General features: G+C 48.6%; 1 protein-coding gene across 2 annotated transcripts in view; it reads left to right on the top strand.

Moving 5' to 3' along the window:
- Positions 1-23867, top strand: part of LOC119960158 (transmembrane protein 237-like) — a 67662-nt gene that overhangs the window by 1745 nt on the left and 42050 nt on the right. The window contains exons 1-5 of one of the 2 annotated variants that reach the window (XM_038787976.1): positions 12518-13870; positions 14816-14847; positions 17445-17458; positions 18471-18524; positions 21723-21845. In XM_038787976.1, coding sequence (XP_038643904.1) covers positions 13853-13870; positions 14816-14847; positions 17445-17458; positions 18471-18524; positions 21723-21845 — 241 coding nt within the window. In that variant the 5' untranslated portion in view covers positions 12518-13852. Of the gene's footprint in view, positions 1-12517; positions 13871-14815; positions 14848-17444; positions 17459-18470; positions 18525-21722; positions 21846-23867 lie in introns of those variants that run through there. The other variant, XM_038787971.1, reaches the window with a different exon arrangement.

The following is a 23867-nucleotide window of genomic DNA, read 5'->3' as shown; positions in this document are numbered from 1 at the left end:
CGGCACCGAGTGGAGACCTGTCCAGGATCTCACAGACGTTGGTGCACAGGTTCATCCGCGCCGTCACGGAGGCCCTTTATGCCAGGCAGCTCAAGACATCCACTTCAATGTGGACTGAGCCCACCAGGATACCTGGGCAGTAGGGATCGTCACCATCGGGATGCTCCAGGGGGTGATCGACGGGATGCATGTCCCCATACAAGCACCTGAAGATGACTGCCCGCTCTACACAAACCAAAAGAGGTTCTACTTGATGAACGTGCAGCTGATATGTGACCATCAGCTGCGCATCATACACGTCTGCGCTGGATACTCGTGTTCGAGAGACCCACCTCCCCCCAGCTGTGGATTGGCTCCTGAGTGACGGGGGTTCTCCGCAGCGGGCTTGACTGATGACACCTATCCGGAGGCTGCATGCATCGACCAGGTTCATGATCGGTCGCCTGAAGATGCGGTTCAGGTGCCTGGAATACTGCCCCCTCAACAACGTCGCACACCAGAGGGGCGACGTGCTCTGGCGGAGAAGTAGGAAAGCCAGGCCTCATCCAACGAGGAGGATGTGGGGGAGGATGGGCAGGACATGGAGCCCAGGCAGCTACGGGAGGCCGCACGGCATGTGCATCAGGGCCAACGTGCACGGGAGACTCTGATTGCCTCCAAATTCACCAACTAGGGAGAGGGGAACAGGCCAGGGGCAAGGACACTGCAACCCCCCTCCACCCTCGCCTGCAACTCCCTCTGTGATTCACACTTGACATACTATGGGGGTGTCTGCACTGGGTTGGCAGTAACAGCGGGTCTGGTCCGTGAGATGGAGGATGTTGACAACACGATCTGCGATAAGCTCTGGTATGGCAAGGTCTGACACCTGCCCACGGTAGCACTTTCCACCATCCACCTGGGTAATCCCTGCATGCGAGCTGGTCATTCCATCACTCAGTCCCATCTGATTCCTGGGATGATGAAGGTGGAGGCGGGGTGTGGGGGGGGGGGGGGGGGGGCGGTGTGTGTGTGGAAGCACAGGCCACCAACAACGTCCACCCATCATTCCCTCCCCACACTCCCTCTCTGGCCAGCCCAGACCTGGGTCCCCGTTGACGGTCGTCTTCTGGGGTGACTGGGCTAATCCATGGGATGGAGTGACTGGGCTAATCCATGGGATGGAGGTCTGAGCAGAGCTAACCCCTGAGGTTCCCCTCCCACCAGGCACTTCCAGTCCTGGAGACCTGCTCTGGTCTCGACCAGGGTCTGCATGCTCGCGGCCATGGAGCACGATGTGTTGACCTTCTCCGCCTGGATCTGCGCCACATTGCCCATTGACAGTGCCACCACCTACTGGCCTACAACACACCAGCCAGTGACTGCCCCATCTCCCTCTGGAACTGGGCCACCTCCCTCTGCATCTGTGCCACATCGGCCAGCACCTGGACGTTCCCAGCCTGGCCTGCTGTGACTGGGCCACGCTTAAGAGCGCTGCTGCGATTTCCATTTGGCTCTGGCACATGGACGCCTGTGAGTCGGCAACCCTCCTGGGCCACGGCCAGCACCTGTACAGAATGCCTCCGGCCTTGGACATGCTGATCCATGGCCAAGGCATTTGTCCCCCCAAGGCCTCCATCGCGGAGATTCTCCCCCAGAGCACGTTGCCCCTCTGCTGTGCGACATTGTTGGTGGCCTGTGCTTCCCCACACACACCGTGCAGAGTTGCCCTTGGCAGCACACATTTTCGGCACCACCTCCTGCTGCTACATGTGGTTGGACGCCTCCAACTGCACCTGCAGGTACTGAATTCTCACCGAGCGGCATGATAGCACAGTGGTGAGCATTGTTGCTTCACAGCTCCAGGATCCTGGGTTCAGTTCCGGCTTGGTCACTGCATGGGTTTCCTCTGGGTGCTCTGGTTTCCTTCCAGATGTCCCGAAAGACATGCTGTTAGGTAATTTGGACATTCTGAGTTCTCCCTCTGTGTACCCGAACAGGTGCCGGAATGTGGCGACAAGGGAATTTTGACAGGAACTTCATTGCAGTGTGTGAATGTAAACTTATTTGTGTTAATAAAGATTGTAAAATTATCATGTAGTTCTTGGTTCTACGACTGCATCTCCACAATCGATGGGACTGCCTGTTCCAGAAGCCCAAAACCTGTCTGATGCAGTATATTGTTCTAGTTCCTGGGTTCGGCCAGCCCTCCAACCGTCCACTCCTTCGGGTGTTCATATCTCCACTTGCTGTACCCGATCAGCTGTTTGCTGCGCACGAGAGAGTGTCCCTGGAGCCTCTTCACTAAAGTGTCCAACTGAGGTGTGTGTCTCTCTCTCTGGGATGGTGGAGAGTGTAGGAGGCAGCTGTGACGGAATGTCAGTGTCATCCTCTGACTCAGGCTCCTGGGTGTCCTGAGACTCGGGTCGAAGGCTGCCATCCGAGCTGCTCTCCTCATCGCTGCTCGGTTCACATGGTGGCTCCGACTCTGGCACTGGCTGGGGGTGGGGGACACCAGATGGACAATGTCTATCTCCAGCAGCTCCTGCAAGACACAAGACAAGAAGCGTGATTAGACCGCGGGTCAGGCCGTGTTGGTGCTGGGTGAGGGTGGTGTAGGGTGAGGGTGTGTTGCAGGATGGGGAGGGGGGGTTGACACACGGATCATGGGGAACCTCAGCTAAGTGGGGTCTCACTTCCTTGCCCCCAGCCGAACCCCACCCCAGCGACCTTCCTTTCCTCCGGGCTGCCGACCACGTCCAGGACCTTCTGCTCTGATTTCCCCCGCTCTTGGTAGTTGCAGGCGGCCTTTTCCAGGAGAAGGGGACAGAAAACGACAAGTGTTAGACAGCCGTGACGCATGCAGCACAGGGGGTGGGTAGCTGGTGGCCTGTGTGACCAGGCCATCCCGCCATGGTGGCCAGCATGGGTGCTGGCCTGCGGTGCAGGGTGAGAGTTCGGCCGCCCTCCAATTGGGGGCATAGTGTCAGGTTACATGTGTATGGGACGGAATTCGGTGCCCGGGGTGCAGTGCTGCCTACTCAACCTGGCCGCCCTGAGGAGGTGGTGCCGTTTTTTTTCGGTACTGCTGGCCGGTCTGGACAGTAGTGCCATCGGCGCTGACTGCCTCTACCACCTGTGCCCAGGCACAGTGAATGGCAGCAGCTGGCAACCTCCTTCCCAGGCCGGAGTACAGGGTCATCCGCCTCTCCTCCAACGTGTCCAGCATGGTAACAAGCTCGGCGTCCGTGAAACGTGGGGTCGTGCGTCTTGCTGTGATCTTGTTGGCTGTGATGGTGTGTGTGGGGAGTGAAGTGTGTATATGCAGTTGCAGCTTGGCAGGCTCCTGAGTGTCAATCTCAAAACTGGTGAATCCCGCACTGTTTCTCATTGGAATTGATTGTGTTCCATGAGTCGCCAATGCTAGCTCCTAAATAGGAGCTGAATCGGTCCAGGTGGTTTTGCTGTCGTGGAAGTTCATGAGATCTGCATTGGCATCAACATTTAATCTCAGAAACGGAAGATCCCACCCAGTATCTTTGACAGTGCAGCACTCCCTCAGTCCTGCTGTCATGTGTCAACTCCGATTATGCATTCAAATCTTGCCTTTGTCAGCTTGAATTTAAAGTTCGGAGTGGGAACTACTAATGGCCACCACAATTAATTTCTTTGTTTTCTGTGGGAGCACGCTGTGTGGAAATTTGATTACCCGCATTGCAACAGTGTCTTCAATTGTAATTATTATTAGTTATAAAGCCTCTATCACAATGTCCTCCCCCAGCTGAATCGTCATCAATGTAATATTGTTCTGGAGGAAACAATTTCCTCCAAGGCAAGCTAGCTCTCTTGGAGCTTGAACCCAACACTTATCTGCTCCGACACCCAACCAGCTGAGCTGCCCAACCACTACTCATTACCTCTGGTTCATGCATCAAGGATTGGAACCCAAGTGATCTGCTGGAGGATTCTGATATGAAGAACAGCAGACTAACAAGGCTAGGGGGAGGCAAATCTTATGGGTATATATTACCATTCAATTTTCATTAAGATCTGTTGATCTGACCACCAACATGTTTATTTGGATCTTCCTGCGTTTTCTCCATTCCTGAACATAAGAACTAGGAGCAGGAGTAGGCCATCTGGCCCCTCGAGCCTGCTCCGCCATTCAATGAGATCATGGCTGATCTTTTGTGGACTCAGCTCCACTTTCCGGCCCGAACACCATAACCCTTAATCCCTTTATTCTTCAAAAAACTATCTATCTTTACCTTAAAAACATTTAATGAAGGAGCCTCAACTACTTCACTGGGCAAAGAATTCCATAGATTCACAACCCTTTGGGTGAAGAAGTTCCTCCTAAACTCAGTCCTAAATCTACTTCCCCTTATTTTGAGGCTATGTCCCCTAGTTCTGCTTTCACACGCCAGTGGAAAAAACCTGCCCGCATCTATCCTATCTATTCCCTTCATAATTTTAAATGTTTCTATAAGATCCCCCCCTCATCCTTCTAAATTCCAACGAGTACAGTCCCAGTCTACTCAACCTCTCCTCGTAATCCAACCCCTTCAGCTCTGGGATTAACCTAGTGAATCTCCTCTGCACACCCTCCAGTGCCAGTACGTCCTTTCTCAAGTAAGGAGACCAAAACTGAACACAATACTCCAGGTGTGGCCTCACTAACACCTTATACAATTGCAACATAACCTCCCTAGTCTTAAACTCCATCCCTCCAGCAATGGAGGACAAACTTCCATTTGCCTTCTTAATCACCTGTCGCACCTGTAAACCAACTTTCTGTGACTCATGCACTAGCACATCCAGGTCTCTCTGCACAGCGGCATGCTTTAATATTTTATCGTTTAAATAATAATTCTGTTTGTTGTTATTCCTACCAAAATGGATAACCTCACATTTGTCAACATTGTATTTCATCTGCCAGACCCTAGCCCATTCACTTAACCTATCCAAATCCCTCTGCAGACTTCCAGTATCCTCTGCACTTTTCGCTTTACCACTCATCTTAGTGTCATCTGCAAACTTGGACACATCGCCCTTGGTCCCCAACTCCAAATCATCTATGTAAATTGTGAACAATTGTGGGCCCAATACTGATCCCTGAGGGACACCACTAACTACTGATTGCCAACCAGAGAAACACCCATTGATCCCCACTCTTTGCTTTCTATTAATTAACCAATCATCTATCCATGCTACTACTTCACCCTTCACCCATGCATCTTTATCTTATGCAGCAACCTCTTGTGTGGCACCTTGTCAAAAGCTTTCTGGAAATCCAGATATACCACATCCATTGTCTCCCCGTTATCTACAGCACTGGTAATGTCCTCAACAAATTCCACAAAATTAGTTCGTCACGACCTGCCCTTTATGAACCCATGCTGCGTCTGCCCAATGGGACAATTTCTATTCAGATGCCTCGCTATTTCGTCCTTGATGATAGATTCCAGCATCTTCCCGACTACTGAAGTTAAGCTCACTGGCCTATAATTTCCTGCTCTCTGCCTACCTCCTTTTTTAAACAGTGGTGTCACGTTTGCTAATTTCCAATTCACCGGGACCACCCCAGAGTCTAGTGAATTTTGGTAAATCATCATTAGTGCATCTGCAATTTCCCTAGCCATCTCTTTCAGCACTCTGGGATGCATTCCATCAGGGCCAGGAGACTTGTCTACCTTTAGTCCCATTAGCTTGCCCATCGCTACCTCCTTAGTGATAACAATCCTCTCAAGGTCCTCACCTGTCATAGCCTAATTTCTATCAGTCGCTGGCATGTTATTTGTGTCTTCCACTGTGAAGACTGACCCAAAAAACCTGTTCAGTTCCTCAGCCATTTCCTCATCTCCCATTATTAAAACTCCCTTCTCATCCTCTAAAGGACTAATATTTACCTTAGCCACTCTTTTTTGTTTTATATATTTGTAAAAACTTTTACTGTCTTTTTATATTCTGAGCAAGTTTACTCTCATACTCTATCTTACTCTTCTTTATAGCTTTTTTAGTAGCTTTCTGTTGCCCCCTAAAGATTTCCCAGTCCTCTAGTCACCCACCAATCTTTGCCACTTTATATGCTTTTTCCTTCAATTTGATACTCTCCCTTATTTCCTTAGATATCCACGGTCGATTTTCCCTCTTTCTACCGTCCTTCCTTTTTGTTGGTATAAACCTTTGCTGAGCACTGTGAAAAATCGCTTGGAAGGTTCTCCACTGTTCCTCAACTGTTCCACCATAGAATTCCAATAAAAATTATATTTTAAAAAAAGGATAGTCACAGGTCTTTAGTTAAATCTAACATTGTGTTAACCTACAGTGAAAGTATGTTCAACAGTTTATTGTTTAATAAAATAGTGTTGTACTATTTTTAAAAAAAACTGTTCGACCATAAAGTCTTTGCTCCCAGTCTACCTTAGCTAGTTCTTCTCTCATCCTATTGTAATCTCCTTTGTTTAAACAGAAAACACTAGTATTTGATTACACCTTCTCACCCTCCATCTGTATTTTAAATTCCACCATATTGTGATCGCTCCTTCCGAGAGGATCCCTAACTGTGAGATCATTAATCAATCCTGTCTCATTACATAGGACAAGATCTAGGACCGCTTGTTCCCTCGTAGGTTCCATTACATACTGTTCTAGGAAACTATCGCGAATACATTCTATAAACTCCTCCTCAAGTTTGCCTTGACCGACCTGGTTAAACCAATCGACATGTAGATTAAAATCCCCCATGATAACTGCTGCACCATTTCTACATCCATCAGTTATTTCTTTGTTTATTGGATTGGATTGGATTTGTTTATTGTCACGTGTACCGAGGTACAGTGAAAAGTATTTTTCTACAAGCAGCTCAACAGATCATTCAGTACATGGGAAGAAAAGGGAATTAAACAGAATTCAAGAAAATACAAGAAACTACATGAGAATACATAATAGGGCAACACAATATATACAATGTAACTACATAAGCATTGGCATCGGATGAAGCATACATGGGTGTAGTGTTAATGAGGTCAGTCCATAAGAGGGTCATTTAGGAGTCTGGTGACAGTGGGGAAGAAGCTGTTTTTGAGTCTGTTTGTGCGTGTTCTCAGACTTCTGAATCTCCTGCCCGATGGAAGAAGTTGGAAAAGTGAGTAAGCCGGGTGGGGGGGATCCTTGATTATGCTGCCTGCTTTCCCCCGGCAGCGGGAGGTGTAGATGGAATCAATGGATGGGAGGCAGGTTTGTGTGATGGACTGGGCGGTATTCACGACTCTCTGAAGTTCCTTGCGGTCCTGGGCCGAGCAGTTGCCATACCAGGCTGTGATGCAGCCCGATAGGATTCTCTCTATAGTGCATCTGTAAAAGTTGGTAAGGGTTAATGTGGACATGCCGAATTTCCTTAGTTTCCTGAGGAAGTATAGGCGCTGTTGTGCTTTCTTGGTGATAGCGTCGACGTGAGTGGACCAGGATAGATTTTTGGTGATGTGCACCCCTAGGAATTTGAAACTGCTCACCATCTCTACCTCGGCTCCGTTGATGCTGACAGGGGTATGTACAGTACTTTGCTTCCTGAAGTCGATGACCAGCTCTTTAGTTTTGCTGACATTGAGGGAAAGATTATTGTTGTTACACCACTCCGCTAGGTTCTCTATCTCCCTCCTGTATTCGGACTCGTCGTTATTTGAGATCCGGTCCACTATGGTCGTATCGTCAGCAAACTTGTAGATGGAGTTGGAACCAAGTTTTGCCATGCAGTCGTGTGTGTACAGGGAGTAGAGTAGGGGGCTAAGTACGCAGCCTTGCGGGGCACCGGTATTGAGGACTATTGTGGAGGAGGTATTGGTGTTCATTCTTACTGACTGTCGTCTGTTGGTCAGAAAGTCAAGGATCCAGTTGCAGAGTGCAGAGCCAAGTCCTAGGTTTTGGAGCTTTGATATGAGCTTGGCTGGGATTATGGTGTTGAAGGCGGAGCTGTAGTCAATAAATAGGAGTCTGATGTAGGAGTCCTTGTTTTCGAGATGCTCTAGGGATGAGTGTAGGGCCAGGGAAATGGCGTCTGATGTGGACCGGTTGCGATGGTATGCGAATTGAAGTGGGTCAAGGCGTTCCCGGAGTATGGAGGTGATGCGCTTCATGGTCAGCGTCTCGAAGCACTTCATTACAACTGACGTCAGGGCCACCGGGCGGTAGTCATTGAGGCACGTTGCCTGGTTCTTCTTTGGTACCGGTATGATGGTGGTCTTCTTGAAGCAGATGGGGAACTCGGAGTGGAGTAGGGATAGGTTAAAGATGTCTGTGAATACCTCTGCCAGCTGGTATGCGCAGGCTCTGAGTGCACGACCAGGGATCCCATCCGGGCCCATCGCCTTCCGTGGGTTCACTTTCAGGAAGGCCGATCTGACTTCGGAAACTGTGATGGTGGGTATGGGTGAATTATGGGTTGCTGGGGCACTCGATAGCGGATTGTTGGTTACCTGCTCAAACCGAGCATAGAATGCATTAAGTTCATCGGGGAGGGGTGCGCTGCTGCCAGAGATACTGCTCGGCTTCGCTTTGTAACCCGTGATGTTGTTTAGTCCTTGCCACAACCGCCGAGAGTCTGTCTGTGACTCTAGCTTAGTTTGATATTCTCTCTTGGCATCTCAGATGGCTTTGCGGAGGTCGTACCTGGATTTCTTGTATAGGACAGGGTCGTCTGCCTTGAACGCCTCAGATCTGTCCTTCAGTAGGGAGTCAATCTTGCGGTTGAGCCATGGTTTCCGGTTGGGGAACATACGTACTGCTTTCTTTGGCACGCAGTCGTCCACACATTTGCTGATGAAGTCTGTGACGGTGGTGACATACTCATTTAAGTTAGTCGCTGAGTTCTTAAATATGGACCAGTCCACTGTCTCCAAGCAGTCACGTAAGAGCTCTTCTGTCTCCTCGGACCAGCACTGCACAACCTTCTTAGCTGGATTCTCCTGCTTGAGTTTCTGCTTGTAAGCCGGGAGAAGGAGCACAGTCTTATGGTCTGATTTCCCAAAGTGCGGTCGGGGGATGGAACGGTAGGCGCCCTTGATTTTTAAGTAGCAGTGGTCAAGAGTGTTGTCGCCCCTGGTGGGACAGGAGATGTGCTGGTGGAATTTTGGCAGTACACTCTTGAAGTTGGCTTTGTTGAAGTCTCCGGCCACAATGAACAAGGCCTCCGGGTGTTCTGTTTCATTGTTGTTTATGACTGTGCACAGTTCATCCAGCGCCTTCCTCACTTCTGCCTGGGGTGGGATGTAGACCGCTGTGATAATGGCTGAAGTGAACTCGCGTGGAAGATAGTATGGGCGGCACTTTACGGTCAAGTATTCCAGGTCTGGGGAGCAGTAGGTCGCCAGGGTCACCACATCCAAGCACCAGGAGGAGTTGATGAGGAGGCAAACCCCTCCACCCTTCGCTTTGCCTGAAGATGCTGTGCGGTCCACCCCGGTGAATAGAGAAGCCTTCAGGTTGTATGGCACAGTCCGGTGAGGCAGGGGTGAGCCATGTCTCTGTGAAACAGAGCACACAGCAGTCTCTTACTTCCCTCTGAGAGGTAAATCTGGCGTTAAGTTCATCCAGCTTGTTTTCAATCGCTTGCACGTTTGCCAGGAGTATGCTGGGGAGAGGGGTCTTGAAACCGCGTTCCTTCAGTCTAACCTGCAGACCGCTGCGTTTCCCTCGCTTTCTCGGTCGGCGGCTGCTGCTGGATGATCCTAGGATCCGATGAGAGATGTCCGCCCTTGTGGAAGGTAGGTGGTTGCATCTGGCGGGGTCCAGGATGCTGGCGGGGTCCAGGGCGCTAGCGAGGTCCAGGGCGCTGTTTACATTTCCGGGGTCGCGTCTGGCAGGGCCCCGGGCGCTGGTTGAGGTAGTGGGGTTGCTGGGGGGGTGAGTTTGCGATCCGGATGGGTCCCGGCGTTCTGCGGGCGCGGGAATACCTTGCAGCGTGTTTGGGTCCTCGCGCGCGGTCTCCGTTGTTTTTGGGGTCCTGGGTCGTGGGCAGGGGCTTCCTGGGGCAGATTGGGCTAGGTCCCATGGTCTGTTCCCTTCCTGGGCGCTCCTGGGATCGGATCTTGAAGTCAGCACGGTGGGGCCTCCATGTGGATTTTTCTTTCTTCCATCACCAGGTAGGTTGGGTTGCTGGGCGAGCCTCTCCGGGTCGGGTCGCTGGGCGGGTCTCTCGGGGTCACGTTGAGCCGTGTCTTGCCGTCGGGGGTCGGGTCGGGAGCTCCGGGGACAAGGCCGGGCGATCCGGGGGCTGGCGTCGGTTGTTAGGCCGAGTTTGGAGCTCCGAGGCCCGGGTCGGCTCCAAATCGAGGTCGGGGCTTCACTTCCGGTTTGGGCCCAATCTTCTTCCAGGTCACGGAGGTCAGGTCGGGTCGGGTCAAAAGGTCTCCAAGGGACTCGGAGGATCTTCAAGCCTGCAAGAGAAGATAAAAGAGAGAGGTTAGTAATAATGTTAGCTTTAGAATTAATTTTTAGAAGGTTAGAACGAGTATAAATAAAGTTAAAAGTGGATCCGTTGGGGAGAGCTTGCAGAGAGTCGCCTCGCTCCGGCGCCATCCTCTTGCAATCCCCACCATTGCCTGCCCCACCATAACGTTACTATTTAGTGGTCGATAGACTACTCCTATCAGTGACTTTTTCGCCTTACTATCCCTGATTTCCACCCAAATGGACTCAACCTTATCCTCCATAGCACCGATGTCATCCCTTACTATTGCCCGGATATCATCCTTAAATAACAGAGCAACACCACCTCCCTTACCATCCACTCTGTCCTTCCGAATAGTTTGATACCCTCGGATATTTAACTCCCAATCGTGACCATCCTTTAACCATGTTTCAGTAATGGCCACTAAATCATAGTCATTCACGATGATTTGTGCCATCAGCTCATTTACTTTATTCCGAATACTACGAGCATTCAGGTAAAGTACACTTATGTTGGTTTTTTTACCTCTGTTTTGAATCTTAACATCTCCAGTTTTATTCCTTTTAGTATTAATGGGTTCTATTCACTGAGCTCCCCTCAGTCACTGTACCTTGTACTGTCGCCCTTTTTGATTTTTGACTATGTCTTCTCTGCATTGCACTGTTCCCCATACTTCCTTTTGCTTCTGTCCCTGTTTTACTACCTTCCAACTTCCTGCATCGGTTCCCATCCCCCTGCCACATTAGTTTAAACCCTCCCCAACAGCTCTAGCAAACACTAGCTCTAGCCCCTAGGGGGGCTAGGACATCGGTTCCAGTCCTGCCCAGGTGCAGACCGTCCGGTTTGTACTGGTCCCACCTCCCCCAGAACCGCTCCCAATGCCCCAGGAATTTGAATCCCTCCCTCTTGCACCATCTCTCGAGCCACGCATTCATCCTATCTATCCTGACATTCCTACTCTGACTAGCTCGTGGCACTGGTAGTAATCCTGAGATTACAACCTTTGAGGTCCTACTTTTTAGTTTAACTCCTAACTCCCTGAATTCCGCTTGTAGGACCTCATCCCGTTTTTTACCTATATTGTTGGTGCCTATGTGCCCCTATGTCCCCCCCCCCAAGAATGTCCTGCAGCCGCTCACGACATCCTTGACCCTTGCACCAGGCAGGCAACATACCATCCTGGAGTCTCGATTGCGTCCACAGAACTGCCTGTCTATTCCCCTTACGATCGAGTCCCCTATGATTATAGCCCTGCCATTTTTCTTCCTGCCCTGCTGTGCAGCAGAGCCAGCCACGGTGCCATGAACCTTGCTGCTGCCTTCCCCTGGTGAACTATCTTCCCCAACAGTATCCAAAGCGGTATATCTGTTTTGCAGGGAGATGACTGCAGGGGACACCTGCTCTGCCTTCCTACTCTTGCTCTGTCTTTTGGTCACCCATTTGCTATCTCCCTCAGTAACTTTCACCTGCGGTGTGACCAACTCGCTAAACGTGCTATCCACGACCTTCTCAGCATCGCGGATGCTCCAAAGTGAGTCCATCCGCAGCTCCAGAGCCGTCAAGTGGTCTAACAGGAGCTGCAACTGAACACACTTCTTGCACGTGAAAGAGCCAGGGACAGTGGACGTGTCCCTGAGCTCCCACATCGCACACGAGGAGCATGACACAGGTCTGGGATCTCCTGCCAGGTCTTAAACCTTGGGTAAACTTATTCAACTACAATTTCAAAATAAAAATAAATAAATTAGACAATGAAAAGAAAAACTACTTACCAGTCACTTACCAGGATTAAAAAGCACCTCCGAAAAAGCACCTTCTCTCACTCTGCACCGAATTATCTCACTGCACCAAATTACCAAGTTGCAATTCCCACTCTGGATGTGCATCACTCACTCTGGCTGTGATTCCTTGAAAAGCACAAGCTTTTCTCGCACATGATTTCTCGCACAAATTGTTGCACTGGTCTGACAATTTAAATATTACTTATTCTAACTTTTATCGGGATCTGTGCACAAGTCATGGCCCTGAGCTAACTTCTAGGTCAATTGCACTGTTCGCAGTGTTAGGAGTTGAACTACTGCTATTGTCTGCTGCCCTGTGTTTTTTAAAAAAACGTGCATTTGTGCTGACACCGTTGGAGATCAGAGTGGACAGTCTGGTCACCAAGTAGCTCAAGAATCAGGAAAGCTATGGACCTGACAGTCAGAACAGTGAGGATTTTAATGAGAGTTTTAAATCATAGAATAGCATAGTACTTTAGGTGACCATTCAGCCCTTCAGATTTGTGCCATCTCTTTTGGAAAACAATCCCTGCTCTTTCCTCATATTCTATCACTGACAAAGATCAGTCCTGAACCCAATCTTGTCAGCGTCTCTAAAGTGGTGAGATTGCGACCAGAGAGCAGGAGGAAAGGAATGCAGGAGAGTTTGGCTATAACTGCAGTGTGAATACTCTTGTACCGCAGCTCAATAGTGAATTAAGGGGTTCCCGAGCCAGTTCTGTGCTGCTTTTAGTGTGATCCTATTCTGCCGCTCGCCAGCCCATGTGGGGTTTGGATTCCTGGACCTTTCTTCCCCTCTTTTTCGCCATTCATTTTCTGAAGAAATCAATTCATTCTCAACTCCACTCCCTGAGAGAGTGATTGCTCTGCTGCTCTGTGCTCCTGTGACCGTTCTTCACTGTTGATTCTATAATCAGTGAGCATTAACCGTCTCCCCCAGACAACCCAATCCAGTCGTCATCCCACGTTGAGTGGGAACCCTGACTGTTTCCCGCACTCCCAGATCCTCCCAATGCCAGGGGTGCTGAGGGCAAATGGAACCAACTGCTCTCCTGACTAAAATGACTAACGTCAACACCTGGGGGTCTGCAACTTTCTGGTCTCTAATTTGTAAATTATACCCTGTCATTACCAACTGAGTTACCAGGAAAGCAGCCCAAAACGCTCAACATGCCACTGGATTATGAAAGCGCCAGTGTAGCACTGCTGTCTCACAGCACCAGGGACCCCAGTTCGACTCCGACCTCAGGTGACTGTGTGGGGTTTGCGTGTTCTCCCCGAGTCTATGAAAGTGATCAGAATCAAATAAGAGTTGATTTTGGTGACCAAATCAATTTAGTATCATTAAGACCTTGGTGAGATTCTGACCACCTGGTAGGAGAATGGTTGTACACCTTTCTCCCTTAGAAGATATCTTTCAGTGGGCAGTGCCGTGCAGGCCCAAAAAGGGAGAATATGCAATGTGCTGCATTTTATGTTTAGTCACAAGATCTCCAAATCCCTCCGTCACAGATAGCTGTCACATGGATACTCACCCAGCTAATCCTGTGGGTCCAAATCTTTCTGAAGGTGGATTTAGCGGAGGATTAGTTTGAGGTAAGGTAGCTGCTGACCCACTTACCAAGGCTCGAGGATCACAGACACCATGAAGAAGAAACAAGTGGTGAGGAGGTAGAATTTAAGTTGAATCTGTTCGAAATAATGGGTACTGGGAATAAGCAGCAGGTCCACCTGCAGCAAGAAAGGGAAAGACAGGTTAATATTTTAATGCCACAGGAAATATTAACCTTTCTTTGCATGGTAATGGGGTTTCTATAGGTTCCTTTAGTATTTTTATTTCTATTGTTGGTGTGAGAAACATTTACAGCAGAAACTAGAGAGTTTGTATGAACAATATTCTGTAACCTATCCTTTTCACACCAGGAGATCCCAATCATTACCAGCACATTGCTGGAACCACAACTATCTAGTCTGCTAACTGGTCCATAAGATTAGTCATTCATTTCTTAAAAGGATTGTGAGATCACGGGCTAGTGGAATTGCTCAGCCAATGGTCTCACTAGTTAGATTTATTACAAGTCAGTCATTGTATAAACTGGGGTACAGTATGAGTGGGTACAAATTGTCGCTGTACAGCACGGGTGTAGTATTAGCAGGTGCAGGTCTGCCACTGTATAACTGGGATACAGTATTCTAGGGACCAGGGCTTTAATTTATGTGGTTCCTTTCATAACCAACTAACTATTGTACTTTTGAAATACAAGGTCCTGCAAACAACAGTAAGAGAGATGATCAGTTAAAATGCTTTTGGAGTGGTTGAGGGATAAATTTTGGTGAGAACATAAGGTGCTCTCTGTTCTTATTCAAATATTCCATCGAGTTATTTTAGTTCACCTAAGAGGGCAGACAAAGATGCTGTTTAAGGTTGCGTCTGAAAACAACACCCTCGACATTGTCAGCCCGAATAATTGTATCAGGAACTGTAACAGTATGTTCCTGCCACCCTACAGATGCCATAATGATGGTATCTATCAGGAACTGAGACTGGCATGCCAACAGCGTAACTGAGTCACCCTTGTGATAATGATTCTCTGTGATTTTCTTTCAGCGCCCGCCACGCGCCCTTCCACCAGTGCCAAGGTAAAACTGCTTAATCAGAAGCTCCAATTGTGTCAGAAGATACTGTAGTATATCACTGCACTGTGCTACTGGGGAGTAACAGACAATAACTGGGGCTGTGGTGGTAAATATTTGGAAAATCATGGATTAATGACTAGTGGCTAATGTGAGAGGAGCTTGAGTAGTGGGGTAGAATGCTAGTCCGATGAATGGTGATGCCAGTGGCTAGTGCTAGATTGTCTGAATGGTGGGCAGGTGGTTGGGCATGGCGCTGGGGGTTGGGTGTGGGTTGGTGGGGCTGGGTATCCGGCCTTTGTGTATTGGTGCAGGGTGTTGGATAGGTGGGTAGTGGGCTGGTATTGGAGAGGTGGGTGGCGGGCTGGTATTGGATAGGTGGGTAGTGGGCTGGTATTGGAGAGGTGGGTAGTGGGCTGGTATTGGAGAGGTGGGTAGTGGGCTGGTATTGGAGAGGTGGGAAGCAGGCTGGTATTGGATAGGTGGGTAGTGGGCTGGTATTGGAGAGATGGGTAGTGGGCTAGTATTGGAGAGGTGGGTAGTGGGCTGGTTTGGAGAGATGGGTAGTGGGCTGGTATTGGAGAGGTTGGTAGTGAGCTGGTATTGGATAGGTGGGTAGCGGGCTGGTGTTGGATAGGTGGGTAGTGGGCTGGTATTGGATAGGTGGGTAGCGGGCTGGTATTGGATAGGTGGGTAGCGGGCTGGTATTGGATATGTGGGTAGTGGGCTGGTATTGGATAGGTGGGTAGCGGGCTGGTATTGGATAGGTGGGTAGTGAGCTGGTATTGGATAGGTGGGTAGCGGGCTGGTATTGGATAGGTGGGTAGCGGGCTGGTATTGGATAGGTGGATAGTGGGCTGGTATTGAAGAGGTGGGAAGCGTGCTGGTATTGGAGAGGTGCATAGTGGGCTGGCATTGGAGAAGTGGGTGGTGGGCTGGTATCGGAGAGGTGGGTGGAGGGCCGGGTGTTGGAGAGGTGGGTGGCGGGCTGGGTATCGGAGAGGTGGGTGGCGCGTCCGGGAGGTGGGTGTCGGGCCGATTGTCAGGTAGTGGTGGAGGGGTGGGTCGGGGGCCGAGTGTGGGAGAGTTGGGCAGATGACCATTTGGCTGGACACCTGGCGTGGATTAGATTGCTTTGAACTGCATAGGTTCTGCCCCCGTTCCGGTAGGATTCACCTTTGCCTGCCCATAGAGGGAAAGGAACTGCAGAAGAATACAATAACCCATGGTTAATTAACAATGAATGAGGGGTCAATAATGACTGATTGTAGCACGTGTGAAGATTCTCTTTCCTTTTGCTATGGCTTCCTTTCAGATAAGTAATGTTATAGGCTACATTAGCAGAGACAGCAGGCAAATGTAAGGAGGGTAATATTGTTGTTTTGTAAGGTGCTGACCTGAATTCATTTGGGGCTTCTGTCTAATTCAGGAAATGGGCGGCACGGTAGCACAGTGGTTAGCACTGTTGCTTCACAGTGCCAGGGATCCAGGTTCAATTCCCGGCTTGGGTCACTGTCTATGCGGAGTCTGCACGTTCTCCCTATGTCTGTGTGGGTTTCCTCCAGGTGCTCCAATTTTATCCCACAAGTCCCGAAAGATGTACTTGTTAGATGAATTGGACATTCTGAATTCCCCCTCAGTGTACCCGAACAGGCGCCGGAATGTGGCAACTAGGGGATTTCCGCAATAACTTCATTGCAGTGTTCATGTAAGCTGACTTGTGACACTAATAAAGATTATTATTAAGTGGAGGGCAGCACGGTGGTGCAGTGGTTAGCACTGCTGCCTCACAGCACCAAGGTCCCAGGTTCGATCCCGGCTCTGGGTCACTGTCTGTGTGGAGTTTGAACATTTTCCCTAGGCTGGCATGTGGCGCAGTGGTTAGCACTGGGACTGCAGCGCTGAGGGCCCGGGTTTGAATCCCGGCCCTGGGTCACTGTCCATATGGAGTTTGCACATTCCCCCCATGTCTGCGTGGGTTTCACCCCCACAGCCCAAAGATGTGTAGGGTAGGTGGATTGGCCACGTTAAATCGACCCTTAATTGGAAAAAATGAATTGGGTACTCTAAATTTTTTTAAAAATATTATTAAGTGAAATATTACTTTTCAAAGGGGGCAGACAAAGAGTTTTGCAGATCTGAGCAATTTCAATTGTGAGGAATGTCAATCAAGTTGAACTTGATCTCTTTGCAAAAGAGAACATTTTGAGATGATCTGGTTGAAATTTTCAAGATTGTGAATGTAATTAAGAAAGGTGCTGGAAGGGAATTGTTCCCTATGCTGAAGGATTCAAATCCCAGAAGTCAGGTTAGAAAATGACTAAGTTAGAAGTAAGCAGAGAGTCAGGGGAGCTTGTTCACTCAGTGGAAGAGCATTGACCTGGTCAGTATAGGATGAGGTCAAGGACCAATTAGATGGGTGCCTGGAGGGAGGAGGGATTGAAGGATATGGAGAGGTTCTGGATAGTGGGGTTGAGGGATATGGTCAGAGTATGCTTGTGCTCTGATAAAGCAGGGGGCTTGTTGGTTCTTTTGTTGAACAATGTTTTACAATGTATGTTTACCTTGTTTATTTTTCCTTTTTTGGCCTGATTGGAATGAAGCACCACAACCAAAGGTAGGCCTTTGTTACAACTCATCCCTCCCAGTGACATCACAATTTATTGTATCTTCAGTCCTTACTTTTTAATTTTTCCAATTAAGAGGTAGTTTAGCATGGCCAGTCAGCCTACCCTGCACAACTTTGGGTTGTGGACGGTGGAAATCCACGCAGACACGGGGAGAACATGCAAACTCCACATGGACAGTGACCCGGGGCTGGGATTAAACCCAGGTCCTCGGCGCTGTGAGGCAGCAGGTCTAACCACTGCGCCACCGTGCTGCCCTATTTGCAGTCCTTGTTGAGTGAATTATTGATTTTAATTACTGGTGAACAAATTACCCTCGGAGGAGTTGGGGCCTCCTAGAACATTACAGCGCAGTACAGGCCCTTTGGCCCTCGATGTTGCGCCTCCTAACAGATGAAGAGATAAGTTGTTGACTGGAACTGCTGCTCCCATTTGCTGTCCAGTTTCTACATGGGCAACAAGAAGGAATAGAATTGGATGCAGCGGTCACGGTTGAAATGTTTACTTATGTTCATGGTCAGTTTATACATGATCTACCAGAGATCAGCTGGTATTTGTGTACCTGTACGCCAGCTAGTGGTCTCCTTGGTGAAGTAGGTGACAAATTGGCCAATAATAACATTTAGTGTGTTAGGTTAGAGATTTACTTGGGTCCAATTGCCGATTGTGGCACACATTGTACCCATTTTAAATAATTTATTTTCTCCCGTCTGATTTTCAGCTTCCTGCTTAAGACAACATCTGTTATGAATGAGTGCAATTTGAAGGTGTTAAAATGTAATTTTAAAGAAAATTGCTTTAAAAATATCCACGAGCTATGGTGGGGTTGTGCGGAATTCGGTGGGAGAGGAGAACTTTATTCTAATGTTGAAATGTTCGAATATTATACTTTTGTCCTCGATTGCTAAAGTCATTGTCCATTTTTAGATGGGTTGAGTCTTAAATTGTTCCTTTTGGTAGTTAGTAACTAGCTGCCTTGTTTTTGTGTTGCCTCCATTACAGATGTACCTATAAACAAACCTAGAAAGAAAAAATCCAGAACAAGCAATGGAGTAGGTAAGCTGCAACACATGTGCATCTTACATCTGGTCCGTCTGTATCACGGATTCAAACACCTAACTGGTTGTTCCAGTTTTTATTTCCAAGACCCAAGTCTCAATCTCATTCCTTCATTATTAGTGTTTTACCCAACCTATTACGTCTGTCTCTGTCAATCATTACTTTAAACCTTATTGGGTTGTGATCGCTACTACCTAGCTGTTCCCCTGTACTTACCCCCTTTATCTGCTGGGGTTCATTTCCCAATCCTAATTGAGCAATAATTCCTCCCTTGTTTGGCTTCTTACATACTGGGTGAAAAAGGAGTCCTCTTTGTGCTATAGAAGCTCCATTGCCGTTTCCTCTTTTTCTTCTTTCTCAATGTCATATTTTATCTTATTTTGGAAGAGTTGAAATCTCCAATGATTATCATGCTGGGTCTTGACGAATTTCATTTGCTTATATTTTTTTCACTGCAGTTACTATTCCGAAGTCCATTGTCTGCAGGAGGTGAAAGTCAGACGTGTTAGCGTGGTGCATACCCACATGCCCATCCAGGTCCATCAGGCTACACAGTGGCCCCAGTTTGCACTGCAACCCTTGGCCCTTTCGGTGTCCAGCACCGTGGGGGCCTCTGGCCCTGGTGCCCATCCCTGCTGCTAGGTGTACCATTAGCTGCTGCAACCCATGTCAGCAGTACGCTCCACGGCCCCTGCCGGGCTCCCTCCTTCAGCGGCTATAGTGGCCCAGGGTGGTCCGTGCGCTGCCCCACAGGCAGGTGACGGCCGTCGTTGGTTTGGGAGGATGGGTTGGGTTAGTTGGGGGGGGTGGTGAGGCAATGGCGGTCCGTGTATGGATGCCGGTCACATGGGGGAGTCACCCCGACCACACGGCCCATCCCCTGGTTATTCCCCATTGTCCCCCTGCCGTTTCTGGAGGAGCCCCCCCCCCCCCCCCCCCCAGACCCCCAAGGTCATGCTCCTGCTGGTCCTACCTCATTTCTCTCCCTCATCAGCCACTCCACCTGTCTCCCGATTTTTAAAACCGCAAGTGAAACTCGCCATCGGTAATTCCCCAGCGGCATATCGCGGAGGTCCTGGAGGATACCAGGTCGGGCATGCTAATGATATGCAAACTGCATTTACTGCATGTGCGGAGTAGAACGCATCGATGCCGCTTTTGAGGTACCGGAGCATGGCAATCTGGCGGCCGCCACAATTTTGGCTTCACGACCAATTCTCCACCCAATCACCGATTTGGCGAAGATGAAGACCACAAAACCATTGTCAGTTGTTGTGAGGGTGGCATGGTAATACAGTGGATAGCACTGTTGCTTCACAGCGCCAAGGAGCTGGGTTCGATTCCTGGCTTGGGTCACTATCTCTGTTGAGTCTGCACATTCTCCCCGTGTCTGCGTGGGTTTCCTCCGCAGGCTGTTTCCTCCAACAAGTCCCGAAAGAAGTTAGGTGAATTGGATATTCTGAATTCTCCCTCAGTGTACCTGAATAGCGCCGTAGTGTGCCGACTGGGGGATTTTCACAGTAACTTCATTGCAATGTTAATGTAAGCCTACTGTTAACACTAATAAAATTATTATTAAAACCCATGTGGTTCACTTTAATGTAGGAAATCTGCCATCCTTACCTGGTCTGGCCTACGTGTGACTCCAGATCCACAGCAATGTGGTTGACTCTTAAATGCCTTCTGGAATGGCCACTCCGTTCAAGGGCAGTTAGGGATGAGTAATAAATGCAGGCCAAGCCAGCAATGCCCATATTCCCATGAATGAATTTATTAAAACTGGCCAGTTCGCTGTCAAGCTGCATAGAGGAGGAGGTCCTAGATTTGATCCGTAGCCTATGCTGAGGTAGCTGATCTCTGGTGGGAACAGCATTGGCAACAGTAAATCCTTAAGGAGAAATTACCAGCTAGGATGGCCACACGTTGTCAGGAAGTGTACATGTGCAAATCTTGGGTGAAAACGTGGGTGTGATTTCCCAAAGTCGTGTCTTTGAACACAGTATTGCTGAAAAGAGACACGCTGCCATGTCTTGCACTTATCAGGACAAACGCAGTAATGCCAGATTTCAAAGAATCACAACAAGAGAAAAGGGTGCTGATTAGCCGGCAAGTCAACTTTGGTTGAGCATTGCCATGGAGAAAGCAACAGCAAGCTATATGCTGCCGGGTAATCCAAAAAGCATAAGGCTTGACCATATCCTTCTAATTTGTAGAGAACCAGTCTTGTGTATGAATGTATGTCGCTTATCGAAAGCATAAACGGGCAAGACTGATTATCTAAATTGATTGTTTGCATAGGTATTAATTTACTCAAGTTTGTTCCACAAGAGGGCAACACTGTTGCGCAGTGGGTTAGCCCTGAAGCCTCATGGCGCCGAGGTCCCAGGTTCGATCCCGACTCTGGGTCACTGACCGTGTGGAGTTTGCACATTCTCCATGTGCTTGCGTGGGTTTCGCCCCCACAACTCAAAGCTGTGCAGGGTAGGTGGATTGGCCATGCTAAATTGCCCCTTAATTGGAAAAAATGAATTGGGTACTCTAAATTTAAAAAAAAAGTTTGTTCCAGAAGTGCTGCCCAATCATGGGATCACATCTAACAGGAGATGTTTCGTTTTGGGCTGGTTGAGTACAGTCTGCACTCTGCCTATTAAGAACAGTCGAAGGAACATATTGTTTGATTCGGTCAGTAACAGATGAGCTGCTGAGGTGTTTCAATGGGTTTCTGGGGCACTGCAGAGGGCATTCGCTGAATAGTCCATAGACTTCACAGAACTGGCTGTAATGATGATTACTTGCATTACTTATTTTGTCTTTGAAATCTTCCTGCACTGGGGCGCTGAATCTTTCTGGAGGGGCGGTTTCATAGATACATGAAAGTCATCCATGCCGCCAACCCTATCCATTGTCCATCGGAGAGCATATGGGTACTCAGTTTTGGAGAGCTAAGCTCAATTCTGCTGACAGGAGCGAGGGCCCTGCCTGATTTGACTTCCCTTAGCTGAACTGAAGACAGTTGTTGAGCCCTCACTGTCATCACAGCTGAGAATGGATAATTCAGCACAGACCACAAGTCAATCTAGGCTTTCCTGATCTGTGCAACTCAGATACACGCTGCCCTACTGAACACAATCATCAGGTTGTGAAAAAGAGCTCTTGTATCTTCTTGACGCTTGTCTGTCACTCCTTGTCCCTCAGAGACGCTAGTGAGTTCAACAGGACGGCGCTATTCTGACAGCATAGAAAGCCTTACCCCAGATCTTCAGGATGCTGCTCCTCAGAAGAAAAAGAAGAAGAAGAAAAAACTACTGGCAGAAGCTGGTGAGTAGAGTCAAACTGCTCTGAACTGCAGGACATGTACGTTCTTGGAGCATAGAGTTTGGTTTGTGCTGAAACAATCCCTAATGTATAGAGACCCTAAAGAACAGGCTTCAAGCTGAGCATCGTGAAGTCCATGCCCATGCACCTGTTAATTGGACATCAGTGAAGTGCAGTTTTCCTGACTTTGTAGCTAACTCAACATTAAATCTATTCTAGCTTAAAACAAGAGCACAGATTTATTTTCAGAATATGACTGGTCCACTGTGCTATTCCACACAAACAAAATATTCCCAAGTAATGAGAACTAATCACTGTGGACATGCCCACCAAGATTTTGGTAATCATGAGCAAGTGTCCGATTAATCTGTCGCAACACCATTAGGTAACAGTCTGAGCAGTAGGTGCTGACCCTGATGCTTGCATCCTGTTATAAATTTCGATTGTTAAATCCAGGAGCTTACAGACAATCAAGATGGCCACTGCCACTCCATACTCCAATCACTTATGTTATTCCAAATGCATTTCCTTGTGTGGATACTTTGTTCTTTCTTGCAGCAAAGTGCTCGGGTTTGTTCTTAGGTGGATTGGCCATGCTAAATTGCCCGTAGTGTCCTAAAAGTAAGGTTAAGGGGAGATTGTTGGGTTACGGGTATAGGGTGGATACGTGGGTTTGAGTAGGGTGATCATTGCTCGGCACAACATCGAGGGCCGAAGGGCCTGTTCTGTGCTGTACTGTTCTATGTTCTATGTTCTAGGTGTTGAGCACGATAGGAACATAGGACTTAGGATAAAGAATAGGCCTTTTGGCTCTTTGAGTCTGCTCCACCATTCAATAAGTTCAAGGCTGATAAAATCTGTTCCATCTTTGCTCCTGTTTCAGTACTGTTTTTCTGTTCTGGGGGTCTGAGATGAAGTGAATATTGAGTGATTTCCCAATGGTTTCCCAAACCTAACTTCAGATTCATCAAAATGCTGGCTGTATGAAGGCTTGCTGAACAACCATTTAAAAAAAGTATAGGGTCACTTTGGCGTCTCTGCTTCCGAGGGGGTCACTTTGGTTCTCTGCTTCCGAGTGTCACTTTGGCGTTTCTGCTTCCGAGGGGTCACTTTGACCTCTCCACTCCCAAGGTTGTCACTCTGGCCTCTCTGCACCTGAGGGGCTCACTCTGAGCATTATAGCATTTTGCAACTCCTCTCCCAGAAAGGGAATGCCCTTCAACCAGGAACATGATGCCACTACCCAATCTGGCCTATATGTGACTTGAGTCCCAGACGATGTGATTGCTCAGTACCAACTCCTGATGAGCAACAAATGCTGCATCTCCAGAATTTCCTTCATTCCAAGATCAATTTTAAAAAATGTATTCATGGGATGTGGGTAGGCCAGCATTTATCGCCACCCCTAATTGCCTTTAAGTTGCCATCTTGAACCGCTGCAGTTCCTGTGATGTAGGTACACCCGTAGTGCTGTTCGGGAGGGAATTCCAGGATTTTGACCCAACAACAGTGAAAGAACGGAAATATAGTTCCAAGTCAGGATGGTGAGTGGCTTGGAGGGAAAGATGGTGGTGCCATTCACCTGTTGCCCTTGTCCTATATGGTAGCATTCGTGGGTTTGGAAGGTGCTGTATGGGGAGCCTTGCTGAGTTGCTGCAGTGCATCTTGTAGATGGTACATACTGCTGTCACTATAGTGGAAAGAGTGAATATTTAAGATGGTTGATAGGGTGCCAATCAAGTTAGCTGCTTTCTGGATGGTGTGGAGCATCTTGAGTGTTGTTGGAGCTGCACTAATCCAGGCAAGCGGGGAGTATTCCATCACACTCCTGATTTGTATCTTGTAGATGGTAGATAGGCTTTGGGGAGTCAGGCGATGAGTTACCCTCCACAAGTTTCCTAACCTGGAAGGCTACTGGAAGAACCTTTTTAAACTCAAGAATTAAACTCGCTCAACGCCCCCGCCTCCCCCCAACCAAAGGGGCAGCACGGTGGCAAAGTGGTTAACACTGCTGCCTCACAGGTT

Source organism: Scyliorhinus canicula, chromosome 2, assembly GCF_902713615.1.
Source record: "Scyliorhinus canicula chromosome 2, sScyCan1.1, whole genome shotgun sequence".
Taxonomy (NCBI): Eukaryota; Metazoa; Chordata; class Chondrichthyes; order Carcharhiniformes; family Scyliorhinidae; genus Scyliorhinus; species Scyliorhinus canicula.
The sequence above is the reverse complement of the archived record's forward strand: the minus strand, read 5'-3'. Positions and strand labels throughout refer to the sequence as shown.